At 53.5% G+C, this 14,184-nt stretch overlaps 1 protein-coding gene across 7 annotated transcripts in view; it reads left to right on the forward strand.

The window, feature by feature from the left end:
• The first annotated feature begins 3,774 nt into the window (after positions 1 to 3,774).
• The window catches only part of KSR1 (kinase suppressor of ras 1), a 164,412-nt gene continuing 154,002 nt past the window's right edge, over positions 3,775 to 14,184 (forward strand). For 2 of the 7 annotated variants that reach the window (XM_040455289.1, XM_040455295.1), the window contains exon 1: positions 3,776 to 4,185. In XM_040455289.1, coding sequence (XP_040311223.1) covers positions 3,955 to 4,185 — 231 coding nt within the window. In that variant the 5' untranslated portion in view covers positions 3,776 to 3,954. Of the gene's footprint in view, positions 4,186 to 14,184 lie in introns of all 7 variants that reach the window. The other 5 variants (XM_040455290.1, XM_040455294.1, XM_040455292.1 and 2 more) reach the window with 4 other exon arrangements.

Consider the following 14,184-nt stretch of genomic DNA (forward strand, 5'->3'; position numbering starts at 1 on the left):
CCTTGGCCTATCCCAGAGGCTAGCACACGGCAGGTGCCCTTCTCGTGTTTTCTGGGTCTAGGCACCAACGTTCCTGCGCGGCTGCTGTGGTGCCGAGATGCTCGCAGCAGCGCTGTGCAAGCTTCGAAGGCTTCACGCGCCAGCAATGCAGGTGCCCGAGGCAGAGGGGAGGGCGGAAGGAAGGAGAGAACCCTCTTGTCCTGAGGATGCCACAGAAAAAGTCTCAAGAGTCTGGAGATGAAGTTCCGCCCAAGAATCACCACGTAATGGATGAATTCACCGAACCAGGAGAGACTCACTCGGGAGGGTGAGGAAGGAAACTAAGTAACATTAGTTGAGTCACCGAAGGTGCTTGAAACAGGGCCTGCGATGCAGTATTTCACCAATAAATATGAATAAATACATCGAGAGTAAGGACTCTGCGACCATCACTTTGCAGGATGTTCTCGGTTCCTGCTCACGACGCGTGCCCTCCATCTTGCAAATGAGGAGAAAGACTCTGAGATAAGAGAAGGCTTGCTCAGGGTTCGGAGACAAGACGGAGAACCCCACTCCCTGAAACAGCTCCGGGGAAGGTTGTAAACGCCACGCTCCCTGTCCCTTGGCCTGCTCTTTCCTGTGCCCTTGCACCTGTTACCACCAGCCATGCTGGGCATTCTACTGAATTATTTATGGTCTGTCTTCGCTCACCAGAATATAAACTCCCGGAGGGTAAGGATTTTTTGTTTTGTTTTTGTTTTGCCCACTCCTGTTTCCCAGAGCCCAGAATAGGGCTTGCCACAAGACTCAACACTTGAGGAATTCTGAATGTTAAAGGGATGAATGAAGGGATTATTTGTAAAGCCTTGCTTTCTGCATCTCTGGGAGGCAGGGGTGTAACGCAGGAGAGGAACGCTGTGGCTTGCAGGTCAGAAGGCAGACCGTGTCCACAGAAGAGGGGCTGACCGGCCACACGGAGCCTGGTGGGAGAGAAGCCGGGGAACAGGGCTTTGTCCAGTCTCCAACCCTCACACCGCTGCCAGGCTGGCAGTTACCCTTCTCAGGATACAGCTTCCCACATAACATGCCCCTGGGGGGGGGGGGGCCGGGGGGGGGATGTGTCAACCAGGCCCCAGTGGCAATTACAGCTTGATGTAAATGCATAAATAGGCACTTACCAGGAAACCTCTTGTGAATTGAGTTAGAAGTGAGTCATTCACTCAAGCCTGGCTGCTCCAGCTGCTGAACAGACAGAGATTCTGAGCCACCCAGGACACACAATGGACGGTCCCTTGAGATAGCTCCCTGGGCCCGCTGACCTTCCTTTGCACCAACCTTTTTATTTTTTATTTTATTATTTCTTGTAATGTTTATTTTATTTTTGACAGAGAGCTTATGCTCACGGGGGAGGGGCAGAGAGAGAGGGAGACACAACCTGAACAAGTTCCAGGGTCTGAGCTGTTAGCACAGAGCTGGATGTGGGGCTCGAACCCAAGGCTCGAACTCAGGAACGGAGAGGTCATGACATAAGCCGAATCATGACGATCAGATCAGGGTGCTTTACCAACTGAGCCACCCAGGCACTCCTACACCAACCTTTTTAAAGTTCAGGCTCCCAGACCCCACAGCATCAGCCTCACCCAGAACTTGTTAGAAAATGCAAATTCTCCAGCCACTGAACCAGAAGCCCTGAATGTGGGGTCCCTCGCTCTGCCTGTTCACAAGCCCTGCAGGAGATTCTGATTCACAGTTTGAATAACGGTTACACAGTTTCAATCCGGGCAGTTAACTATTCCTGCAGGGGCGGTGGGCTGGGCTAAGGTAACAGGGTTGGGGGCTTCACAGACACAGAACTGAGGGTCCTGTTTTAAATTAAGTAAGGAATGGAGTAGTGACTCTTAGTGGGAAGGGTCAAGAGTTAGGGAGGAAGCCCCTTGTGTTTCAGAAAATCTTCACAAGAGGGGTTAGTTTGCAAAAGCACATTTTAAAGTTATAGTTTTGTGTTTTAGTTTTGAAATTTCAAATGACATTAAAGGAAGATTTAAAAATTTTCTTAAATGTTTATTTATCTTTGAAGGAGAGAGAGACAGAGCATGAGTGGGGGAAGAGCAGAGAGAGAGGGAGACAGAATCCGAAGCAGGCTCCGGGCTCTGAGCTGTTAGCACAGAGCGCAAGACAGGGCTGGAACTCAAGATCCACCAGATCATGACCTGAGCTGACGTCGGACACTTAACCGACTGAGCCACCCAGATGCCCCAAGGAAGGTTTAATATAAGTTGCCACCCACTACTGTGTGTAGACTTCAGGTAGGAATACAATGTTTAGACACTATCTCCTGTTCAATTCTCCTTCTTCATAAAAAGGGGGGGGGGGGGGGCGGAGGGGGAGAGAGACAGACACACAACGAAAGTCCCAATTTCCCTGAAATGGCCTGAAAGATAGGAGAAACTCAGCATAGGATGTGCCCAAAGAATTCATGAAATGGGTCGCACAACTTCATTGAGCTCCTACTGTGGGCCCTGCGTTGTATTTGGCTCTAGGAAGAGGAAACAAAGATAAATTATTCAGCCACTTCTGCAGCCAAGGCGCTTACATTCTGAGAGCTATTTCTTCTAGTTAGCAGATGTTGGAAGTATAGATGGTGCGCTTTTGATTAAGAGTCCCGGCGTTTCAGTTTAGCCAAGTAACAGGGCGCAAGTGAAGCGGCAGGAGGTGGGAGGGGAGAGTGGGGGCATGGGTTGCGGCTTGAATGCCGAGTTAAGAGGCAAAGAAGATAGAAAGGCCCTGCACACACAGGCCAGTAGCGGTATTGTGCCCGTGCCACTGCTGGCATCTGGGGCCATGGTCAGGAAATCTGAGGTTGGTCAGTAACAATTACTAGCATTTATCCAGTGATTACACGTGTCAGTAATCACTTTAGGTCCACACATTAACTCATTCTTTATATGAACCCTAGAAAATAGATACTGTTATCACCCATTTTTATTAATTAGAAAGCTCAAGACGGTCAGAGGGGGAGCTCACAGCTCAGCTGTCACAGCTAGGTAGAGTGTGAATTTGAACCCAGGCTGTCTGTTCTAGAGCGCTTCAAGTGACAAATCAATGTGCCACCCCAAGCGTCTGGACTGGCCTGCTGGGTAGGGGTGGCGGAGGGATGGGATGCTTATTTTGATGGGTAAATACGATCCTGAAGAAAGCTCTGACGTCTTTCTCCATGCCCGAACATCCCCTTTGGCATAGACAATCGAGAGTCAATGCTCCGCGAACCAGCCAGAGGACAAGTACTTTAGGCCCCTTCCCACTAGATGGCGGCCCCTAAACCAACATAGAAATTCTGGAACCTCCACTGTCCCCACCTTCCAGGGTTAGGCTCTGCCGCAGAATTGCAGGAAGCGCACCCTCCTCCCACCCAGGGGCTAACGGCCCCTGCCCCGCCCCATCCGGGGGTCGTGGGAAGCCCCCAGGCTGGAGGCAGGAGTGGAGGGGGCGGGGAGATGAGCCCACCCCCACCCCCCACCCCCTCCCCGCTCTGGGCGCCGGAGGGAGGAGCTGGTGCGCAGCGGCCCCTCCCGGAGCGAGGAGGCGGGGCGCTCCCGCACTGCCGGAGCCCGTCGCCAAGGGGAAGGCCTGGACCGCCGGTGCTGGGCGCGGACGCGGGCCCCGAGGGCGCGGGCCGAGCGGCAGGTGCGCGGCGCGGACTACAAGTCCCAGCATGCCCAGCTGCCCTGACCCGGCCCCCGCTGCCACTTAAAAGCTTCGGGAGCCGCAGCCGTCGGGTCGCCGCGGCTTTCGCTTTGCAGCCGCGGCTGGGCGGGCGGGAGCGGCGGGCTTGGCGGCCGGCAGTCCTAGCGTCCGGGCTCCGGCTGCGCCGAGGGGCGCTCTTCGTCCGGCCCTCCCCGCGCGCGGATTCCCTCCCGAGGCGCCCGCGCCCCCGGGCTCCCCGCCTCGCCCACCCCGCGGCCCCGATGCCGAGGCATGGATAGAGCGGCGCTGCGCGCGGCGGCGATGGGAGAGAAGAAGGAGGGCCGCGGCGGGGGGGACGCGGCGGCCGCGGACGGGGGCCCCGGGGCCGCGGCCAGTCGGGCGCTGCAGCAGTGCGGGCAGCTCCAGAAGCTCATCGACATCTCCATCGGCAGCCTGCGCGGGCTGCGCACCAAGTGCGCCGTGTCCAACGACCTCACCCAGCAGGAGATCCGGACCCTGGAGGTAAGGGGGCCGCGCGGCCCGGGGAGCGGCCCCGGCACCTCCCTCGATGCCCCAGGGCACTCCTTCCCAGATGCATCCTGGAGCCGGTGTCGCCCCTTTGAGGCTTCCTCTCCCTCCTCCAGTCGCTGTTGCGGCAGCTTGGGGACCCAGGACCAGCCCGTCACCTTGGGCGGGATTTGGGGGGAGGGGCGGAGTGGGAACTGGGGTGGAGGCTCGAGGAGCCCGTGGGCGGGGTGGGCTGCGCGCGGGCATCCCCTGCCTCCCCATCTCCGCCCCCGCCCAGTTTGCGGGGCCGCAGGACTCATTCTCCCACTGAGTCACACGCTGGACTTTTCCCTGTGTGACTGAGGCGAGCAGCCGTGGGCCGGGGTGACGGGGAGGGGGGGGGATCCCCCCCCCGAAGTGTGATCACAGGCCCGCCATTCTCTTTCTCTCACGCCCCAGACTCCCTGCTTGTTCCTTTCTTTCCTTTCCTCCAGGATTTTTGTCTGCCTCTTTTCAAAACGTGTTTGCTGAAACTGCATATTTATTGCTCAGGCATTTGATGCTTTCCTTTCGCACAGCCACAGCATTTCACTGCTCAAAATATAATTACCCCCCGACTCTCCCAGTCCTCCTCAGACACTGGATTTTGGTTTAGGAAGGTTTATGCTGGGGCACCAGGCCTTTGGTAGGAAGATGACACTATTTAAAGGGTTCTGGGGGAGAGAGTCTCCAGTGTAAAGAAGAAATAAGATCTGCCGGCCCTCCTCCCTCAAATGATAGCCAGGACGTGCAGTATTAGAAGGATTTGGAAGAACAAGTCAAAAGGGTGGTTGGGTTCTCAGAAGGTGGGGGGGGTCTCCCCCTCCCCCATACACAATAGAGGGAAACTAGTGCATTCCCAACTAGCTTTTGTCCTGACACTGGAAAGGCCGTAAAATTCCAGGGACCACTTAATTGCTACCCCAACTTGAAGTGGCTTCTTTCCACCTTGCGTCAGCACATCTGGCCTTCTGCCGATGTGGGGATGTTTTGTCGTGGGAGAACCTTAATTTCTCAACCTAACAGCCCCCTCCCCAGCCCTTTATTGCAAACTGCCTCTGCCAGCTGTCATAGGCCAATCAGCAGCCCGAATCCCTGTTTGATCCACAATGTTCGAGGGTGACTTCTCTCCTGCAGTTTTGTTTCCTCCAAAGCTACATACAAAACCAGGGACGTTGGGAGCATCTCGTGAGTGCTGGCTATTATTATTTTCATTACAGTTGCTCTAGCAGTACTGAGCGGGGCTTTGCTTTAAAAACCAACCAACACCAACAGCCCCCTGCCCCCAAGCTGTCCCTTCTTGCATGCATGCTGCTGTTTTCCACGGGGTGAGGGAAACTGGTCTCTTCTTGAACACAGCCGAATGTGTTTGCCCAGCAAAGTTCGGTGTTTGAACTGACACAATAGGGGGCCTGTGTGGCTTCGTTGTGGGAGGCGGGATCATCGTCCTGCAGCATGTGTCTGCTTGGACTGCTATGTTATCGAGAGGAGAGAACGTTCTCTGTGTTGACCCCTCTCGGCTTGTCCCCATGTTGCTCTGAAGAGCTCCTGGTTCCTGGAGTAGATACAGGAGGACTGTGTATTGTTCATTCTCTGGAAATGGTACTTTGCCCTCTAGATACCCTGATTTCCAGAGTCATTCATTTTAACAAAGATACGGCATCGTGACACCCCCAAGCATCGCTATTTAGGTCTGTGAGCTGTGTGTCAGTGGCCTCCCTCCTGCGTGTTTATTGGGTGATGGCCTCTGACAGCCAGAAAACCCACCCAAAGGAAATTTGCGTTGTAAACAGGAACCAATACCCAGCTCCCTGTTCTCTCCATTGTGGTGTGGGATTTGGGTTCACCCTACTCTTAGAAAAGGCAGGACCTGGTTTGTTTCTTGGGAATGGGAATTGAGACCTCAGGAACTGGCTCCCTAAAGCTGCCTCCAGCTAATTTGAATGAATCTCTTTGCCCTGGAGGCCTCAGCCTCCTAACCTGCACAGGGAGGTTGGGGTGGATCTCTGTAGGCCCTTGACAAGGCTCTACATTCTGTGGTTTGGTGAAGGGGCCTCTGTTGGGTTGAACCAAACGTTTGTTGCACATGCCTCTGTTTAAAAAACAGTTGTAAAATCCAGATTTACGAAACTGATAAAATAGGGGGGAAGTGTATTAGTGAAAGAATTCTGCTGATGGGGACAGTGTGGCGGACAGCTTTGAATTCAGGTCTGGGGTGGGGAGGAGTGTCTGTCCCATGACTTCTGAACCTCAACTTTCCCATCTGTAAAATGGGGATAAGATGGCATAAACCTGCAGTGCTGTGAGCCTATAAGTTTGTGTCCTACCACTGAAAGATTCTGCCTGTAAACTTTCCCTGGTGAGGGTCCAGTGGCATTCATTGCCACAGGCCACCTTTAGGGGAAGGTACTTCTCTACAGCTGGCTCTTGTCTCCTAGAGGTGGGTGACACGGGCCAGGAGACCATCCCGCCAGCATGTAGTGAGGGAGGCAGGACAGTGGTCCAGCTGTCCGCTCTGGCTTTCTTTTCTGTTCTGCAGGCTCCTCTCCCATCATATTCCAGGCCAGGGCCCCTAGAGAGAATGCTTTGCAACACTGGATTCCGGGCTTTTGAAGAAAGGGGTTCCCCAGAGGTCTTGGCTTATGCAACTGCGCCAGACTTCTCCCAGAATCTTAGGAACCCCAGCCCAGTCTGGCCTTCATTAAAAAAAAATTTTTTTTTAACATTTATTCATTTTTGAGAGTGAGAGAGACAGAGCATGAGTGGGGGAGGGGCAGAGAGAGAAGGAGACACAATCCGAAGCAAGCTCCGGGCTCTGAGCTGTCAGCACAGAGCCCGTTGTGGGGCTCGAACTCAAGGACTGCGAGTTCACGACCTGAGCTGAAGTCGGACGCTTAACCGACGGAGCCATCCAGGCACCCCTGGCCTTCATCCAATAAGCACTCGCTGGGAGAAGCAGCACGTGGGATGCCCCCGGAAGCCCCTGACCTGGGCGCAGCTGCTGGTGCCCCAGATCACAGGTCATGATGGTGTGCGGGGTTGCGGGGGGGTGGGGCGGGCGCAACGCGTCTGGCTGCCCCTGTGATGACTTTTTCTCTGTGTAGTGGTCCAGTTTGGATTCAAAAGAGTGCAAGGAGCCGGGGTTCAATGTTTGCCTCCTACCTGCCGGCAAGTGTGCTGGAACCTTCTCAGGCTCCTCATATTTCCCGGAAATCCACCAACCTTCACCATACAATTTTTTCTCTCTAGATGGGGAGGGAGGGTGACAGAATCTAGAACTCAGAGCCTGAATTTGTAAACAAAGTTGTGAGGCTCCTTCATCCTAGAAGAGCCCCGTGCCCTGCCTCCAGCAGACCCTCCTAGGGGGTCTGAGAACTCCACCCAGGCAGGACGGAATGTTCTCGTTCCCACATGGGCTCACACAGGGACACCTGGCTGGCCTCACAGCTGGGCCTGGAGCCCCATGCCAGGTCATTCCCTCATTTATTCATGCTTTGTGGGCCGAGTCTGTGCTGAGCTCTGGGGAGAAAACAGTGCCTCGTGCAGGTTCACGTTTAGTGGCATCGTAACATTGCCCTTTTCTGTCGGCCTGCTAGTACTTTCCAGAACAGGCCAAGGCATACCGAGTCTCTCCACCTTGTGCTCTTTTAAAAAACATTTTTTTTGGTAATGTTTATTAACTTTTGAGAGACAGACAGAGCACGAGCCGGGGAGGGGCAGAGAGAGAGGGAGACACAGAATCTGAAGCAGGCTCCAAGCTCCGAGCTGTCAGCACAGAACCTGATGCGGGGCTTGAACCATGAACTACGAGATCATGACCCGAACCGACCAGGTGCCCCGCCCCCTCTACCTTATGCTCTTATAGAGAGAAATTCCTTCCTATGCAAGCTGATCTGGAGGAAGAAGGCCCCGTGGACCTTGCCCATGGGACTTGCCCAGGAGGGGACCTTGGGGAGCTGTGGTAGGTACAGTCTCTGAGTTGCCCTGGGGCCAGGAGGTGCCACTCGGAAGGTCAGCAGGGCTTGCCTTTTGCCCAGCTTGATTGTGACGGAGGTCAGAACCCTGCTGTGTGGAGCTCCAGGCCCCATGGTCCCTTATCTGCCCCTGCCACCACCCCCCCCTCAACATCAGGCCCTCCAGGCTTGCATGAACATCCATTCACTCAACTTCCATCATTATTCGTTTGCCTGCTGGGCTAGCTGCAGCCCCCCTGGCAAGGATTCTGAGGTACTCGGGATGCCTTCCTGGTCTTTGGGGAAACTTGAATTCTAACGGGGAACCAGGCAGGTGAACCGTAGTGACTCCAGGAGCGTGGCTTGCCAAGTACTCAGGGATGGGGAATGTGCCAGAATGGGTTGGCCAGTCTAGCCTTCTGTTTTGGTGGGAACTATTCCCACAGTCCTGGTGTCCCACGTTATGTCCCTGGCAGAACTGAGAGCGCGAGCTGGTTTCCCTTTCCCCACCGGCCGTCGCTTCAGAGTGGGGGCATCTCTCCTTCTGCTCCATTGCCATGGCTCCAAACTCCCGCTGGAGGTTTTAACTCCAGCCGTCCCCGAGGGGATGCAGAGATGGGGCACTGCCCCCTTTGGTGTCTGCTTTTGCCTTGGCAGCTTTATCCCTGCTGGAACTTGCCACCCACATTCCTCCGTGGTGGCCCGGAGAGGGTCCTGCGTGTCTCCTCCTCTTTACTCCTTTCTCGCCAAGAAAGCTGCTGTGTCCTGCCCCGGAGAGGACGCTGGGGAGGGGCGGGTGGTGCTGGAGGAAGGCCTCATTGCAGCCTCGGCCCAAGTTAGTGTGAGTGCCAGAGGGCTGCTGGTATGCTGCCTGGGGACAACGGAATGCCTCCTTCCCCTCTGGGTTGGCCCCATGTCCAGGGGGCTGCACTCCCCACCGCAGGTATTCCCTCCCCGCCTGCTGGCTGTGGCCGGGAGAGAGACTGCGAAGGCCTTGGCCCTTGGCCGTGTCTGTGGTGGTGGGGGGATGTAGCAGAACCTGCCACCAAGTCTCTCTAAGCTGTGCTTTTTAAAGAGTATACATCTTTTGGGGCACCTGGGTGGCTCAGTCGGTTAAGTGTCCTCTTTCGGCTCAGGTCATGATCTCATGGCTCATGAGTTCGAGCCCCATGTCGGGCTCTGTGCTGACAGCTCGGAGCCTGGAGCCTGCTTCGGATTCTGCGTCTCCCTCGCTCTGCCCCTTTTCTGCTTGTGTGCTGTCTCTCTCAAAAATAAATAAACATTACAAAATAAAAATAAAAAAAAAATAAAAAGTATACATCTTTTCAGAATAGATGGCTCGGAATCTTCTCTCACATTCAGTTCCGAAGAGAAAGCCGCGTAGGTGCCTTTGGGGTTATGGGAATGGCCTTCGGGCACAGTGAGGGCGGTTGTGGGACTCACACTTTCTTCGTGTTCACCTGTTCTGTGTCTTGCACGCTGGTAGGTCCCCCGGCCTATGTTGCCCTGTTTAACTCTCACAAGAACCTTATCCTCATTTTGCAAATGAAGACCCTGTGGCCCCAAGGGATGGAGAGGACTCCATGAGTAGGTGACCGAACTGGGGTGCACTGGTCTTCAGAACTATGTCCTGAACCTTGCAGCCGCCTCTAGCAGCCCTGGTGGGAATTCGGGGCAGGATCCTGGCTGCTGAGGCCAAGGAGGCGGCAGTAACAGAAAAGGGCAGCCTGGGGGTGGTTATTCGGTGGCTCAGTTCCCGATGGCTGGTGGCCCACTCCAGGCCGTGCAGCCTCCGAACTTGAGCTTGGGGCTGCTTCCCTAACATGCAGCTCGGCACATCCTCAAAGATGAGGCCTCTGTCAACAAACTCTGATGCAACCAGGTCTGTGTCGGTGTCCCTCTGAGAAACGAGAAGCTGCCTAGAGATCAACTTGCTCATAATTTTTTTAATGGACACCTGCCTTATTCTTTCTGACTAATCCTTCTGAGAAGCACTCTGTCCCCTAGCTTTCCACTTTGTAAAAAATATTTCCGAATACACGTAATGATCTGTGTTCAGTGTGAGAAAGAAAACACTGATGAACAAAAGAAAAAAACCCACACCCCTAATGCCAGCTCTCGGATCTGGTTAATTCTTCTTAACGGTTTGCTGTATGTCCTCCCAGGGTTTTTATCCTCTGCATTTGCAGACGGATGTGCACATAGATACTTGCGGCGCATACCGTGTGCATTGCCTTGTAAGTGTCTTCTGTTTACGTTGATACACGTGGATATACATCAGCGCCGTCGGTGGCTGCATCGTGTGGTCATACCATAAATTCATTGAACCAGTCCTCTCCGTGTTAGCCATCCAGGCTGTTTCCAAGCCCTGCTATTATAAATCATGCTGCAGAGTCTTTTCCTAGAAGGGGAATTTGCTAGGCCAAAGTATAGTAACAACATGCAATCGTAATCCTATTCTTTAAAATCTTTAGGGCATGATATGTTCCCCCTTCTCCAGCATGAACGCCAGGATTTCTAAAACGTCAGCCTTTATGCATTTACACCTCGGCCACTGCATCCACATCTTCCCCGAGTTTGGGAAGTGTAAACAGGAGACAGGACAGGGTGTCTGAGGCTGATGTTCTGGGGTATGTGTCGAAGATTGTGGGCTGTGGTTTTTGGTTGCCTGCAGCAAAGTTGGGAGGGGCCTTGGGTTGACCAGTTAGAAGAGCGTGGTCTTCTCCAAGACAGCAGAGGGGGTGCTGGGGGTCAGGGCTTTCTGTGTCCAGGGGACTGGTTGCCTCTGGGCAGGGCACAGCCGTGCGGTGACGTCTTTATCCCTTGAACTGTAGACTCTTTTCCTTCACCAGCCACAGATACTGATCAGATGGCCGTTTGGGGTGCCTTGATAGGGGGTTTCAGAGGATCTCGGGCTTTCCATCTGGTCCAGCCCTCTCATCTTGCAGGCGAGGATACTTAAGTCCCAACGGTGAAGGGACTTGGTGGGAATGCCTGTTAGAGAATTAACATTGCCGGAGGGCGGAGGAGAGACTGAGCACTGAGCTGGGATGCAGACCTGAGGTGCCCTGAAGAGAGAGACATGAAACCATCTATCTAGACTAATGGCCAACAGCAGCCTGCCATTTCACCCTGCCATTTCACAGGTGTTGGTGGGGTTCTCGGCCTCAAGGAGTCTCCTGCAAGAGGAAGCAAATGGATTGGGCTTCCCAGCCCCCTCTCCATGGCTTGGGGACCCCAGGCAGTGGAGAGATTCTTGGGGAGCAACTTGGGGTATCCTGTGTGCGGGGTCTTTTTTGAAAACCAGTCTAGCCAATGGGCTTTGAACCTGACTATACTTTCAAGGGCTTCTCGTCCTGCCACTGAAAGATCCCCTGGGACCTGGGTGGGTGAACCTTTACTCCTGTAGGCCTAGCGTTTGTCTTAAATTTGTGCAGAGTTTGCATTATATTCCACGAAACGCTGTTGTTGGTTTTAATGTCAAGAGAACGGTATAAATCATTTACTAACACTGCCAGAAAACACAGCCTTTTAATCCAACGTCTTTGTGTCCGTCTTGTCTTGTCTTTGTCCCCTGTTGCAGATCCCAGGTAGAGATGCACACACCTGTGCATCCACTGGGCACAGATGTTGGGATCAGAAATGCTTTGTCATTTGTTCTTAGGCGTGATTGTTCCTCACCTGCATTGAAGAAGCCTCAGTTCAAGCTGCCGCCACATATAAAACCTATATATTTATACGCATGTGTAATTTTCTGCCAGTCTGGCCTTGGTGGGCAGCAGTGTGTTTTAACTGAGCAGATTGCCTCTCACGATAACGGAGCTGAAGTATCCTGTTTGCCATTTTTCTCCTTGCCTTCCCCCCCTTTCATTTATCCACCCACAGAATAATCGCAAGAAGAAATCAAGACTTGCGTTTGAAATTTTAAAAAACGAGGGGGAAAGAAAGCTTACGGCAGTCCGCGGGCTCGGCCTTTATGGTGAGGAAAAATAACTTTTTTGTCCAGAATAAACTACAGACCCCCGTCTGTAGCACTGATCGTGAGGGTTTTGCTTTCTGCAAATCTGTCAAGAGAAGCTGCTTATGGAGAGGTGAGGCTTTCTTCAGCATGACACCTTGAGGTTTGGAGTCCCAGTTTAGCCAGTTCATTTGGGTTTGATCTTGGCATGGATAAAGCAGGACCAGCTTTATTCATGGTGCATTCAGAGTTTCGCTGGCTGGGAAAAAAATTATAGGCATATTTCAAAAGTGACTTGGGAGTTCTCCATCATTGGGCACTGTCTTGAGAGCCCCCTGGCCCCCCCCCCCACCCCGGCGTGGGGCCCTCGAAAGGGCTTAGCGCAGCCTTCCCTCTACTGTATCTGCGAAAGAGGCCTTCTGGTGGTTGAGAATGTGCCCTCTGGAGATTCCTGAAGATGATTAGTGTCTTTAAGGCTCTGAGATAGATGCCCTGCAGCATGTGTTCCCAAAGTTATTGATCCAGGGATCTTTCTTCCGCTGAACATAGTTGGGGGAAATACCACCTTAAGCCGTGAACCGGAAAAACAAGAAATTGTAGGCTTAGTGTCAGCCAAGCTTTATGTTTTTATGATGCTGGGGTCCCATTTAAGATTCCAATTTGAATCGGGTGGGTTGAGGAGAGGCTGGTGAGTCCATAGACTTACCAAGCCGTGTGAGGTCGCCTGTTGTCAAGGGAGGTGCTTCACAAAGGGAGGCAGAGTGACCCGTTTCACTTAATCCTTCCAACTAGGCGAAGCAAGGCTTGCCCAGAGACTCCGGGTGCCTGGGGTCCCTGCTTCTGCTCCTCCTGTCTCTGCGTGCCAGTTAGCCTCGTGTCAAGGGCACGCTCACTCAGAGTTTACCGGGAACCCCATGACCCTGCTGGGGGGCAGAGAACAGTCCAAGAGAAATGCAGATGGCTGCGGGTGTGTTTGAGCCTGGGGCTGCTGAGGGCAGGGGAAGGGCTGGGCTGCAGACAAGGAATGCTTTTTAAAACAAAAAAGGAAATGCTGGCTCAGAATGGAAAGGAAAGGAAGCTGCTTCCTGTTTCTGGCTTTTTTGAAGGGAGGAGCTCTCTGTAGCCCCTTGGCCAATGGGGGCCTGGGTCTGTGGGGCCACTCTAGGTGCGCTGGATGTGCTGACCCCACACCACTGCCTGAGCTCTCAGAAATGGACTGGATTCACTCTTTTTCATTTTCTCCAGATGACTGATCAGATGGATGCATGGTTTCCAAAATAACTATCTGTACACATTACAAAATGGAATGTATCCTACTAGCTGATTTTTACTGCAGGCTTATTCCATGCCTCCCCCCCTCCCCCATTAGGAGTTTTATGTGGCATTTACTCCTCCCAGCAACCTTGTGAGGAAGGTCCCATTGCGATCCCCATTTTACAGAGAAAGAAACCGAGGTGCAGAGAGGTTAAGCGACTTGCCCAGGGACACACAGCTAAGGAGAGACCAAGCCGTGCCGTGAACACGGACAGTCTTAATGACCCGCCTGTACTGCCTGACTTGCCTTTGCAAACTCCCTTCTCTTCCACCCGAAAACTCTGTTAGCGTAGAATCATTGTTTGACTCTGGTGGGTTTTGTCTGGGATCCAGAGGGCAGCCCCCAGCCTGGGCCAGGCCCTGGTGATTTTTAGGTACAATGTCTGGGCCTGAGTTTACATGTTTCGAACACTCTATTATGGAAATGTTCGAAAGTGCTAGGGGCGCCTGGGTGGCGCAGTGGGTTAAGCGTCCGACTTCAGCCAGGTCACGATCTCGCGGTCCGTGAGTTCGAGCCCCGCGTCGGGCTCTGGGCTGATGGCTCAGAGCCTGGAGCCTGTTTCCGATTCTGTGTCTCCCTCTCTCTCTGCCCCTCCCCCGTTCATGCTCTGTCTCTCTCTGTCCCAAAAATAAATAAACGTTGAAAAAAAAAATTAAAAAAAAAAAAGTGCGAGAGTAGAGAGAATCGTATGATGAGCCCCCACGTAGTGATCCCCCAGCTTCAGGGGTAACCAGGTCTACCAGTCTTGG

Source organism: Herpailurus yagouaroundi, unplaced genomic scaffold (assembly GCF_014898765.1).
Source record: "Herpailurus yagouaroundi ecotype Mexico unplaced genomic scaffold, PumYag 215, whole genome shotgun sequence".
NCBI lineage: Eukaryota > Metazoa > Chordata > Mammalia > Carnivora > Felidae > Herpailurus > Herpailurus yagouaroundi.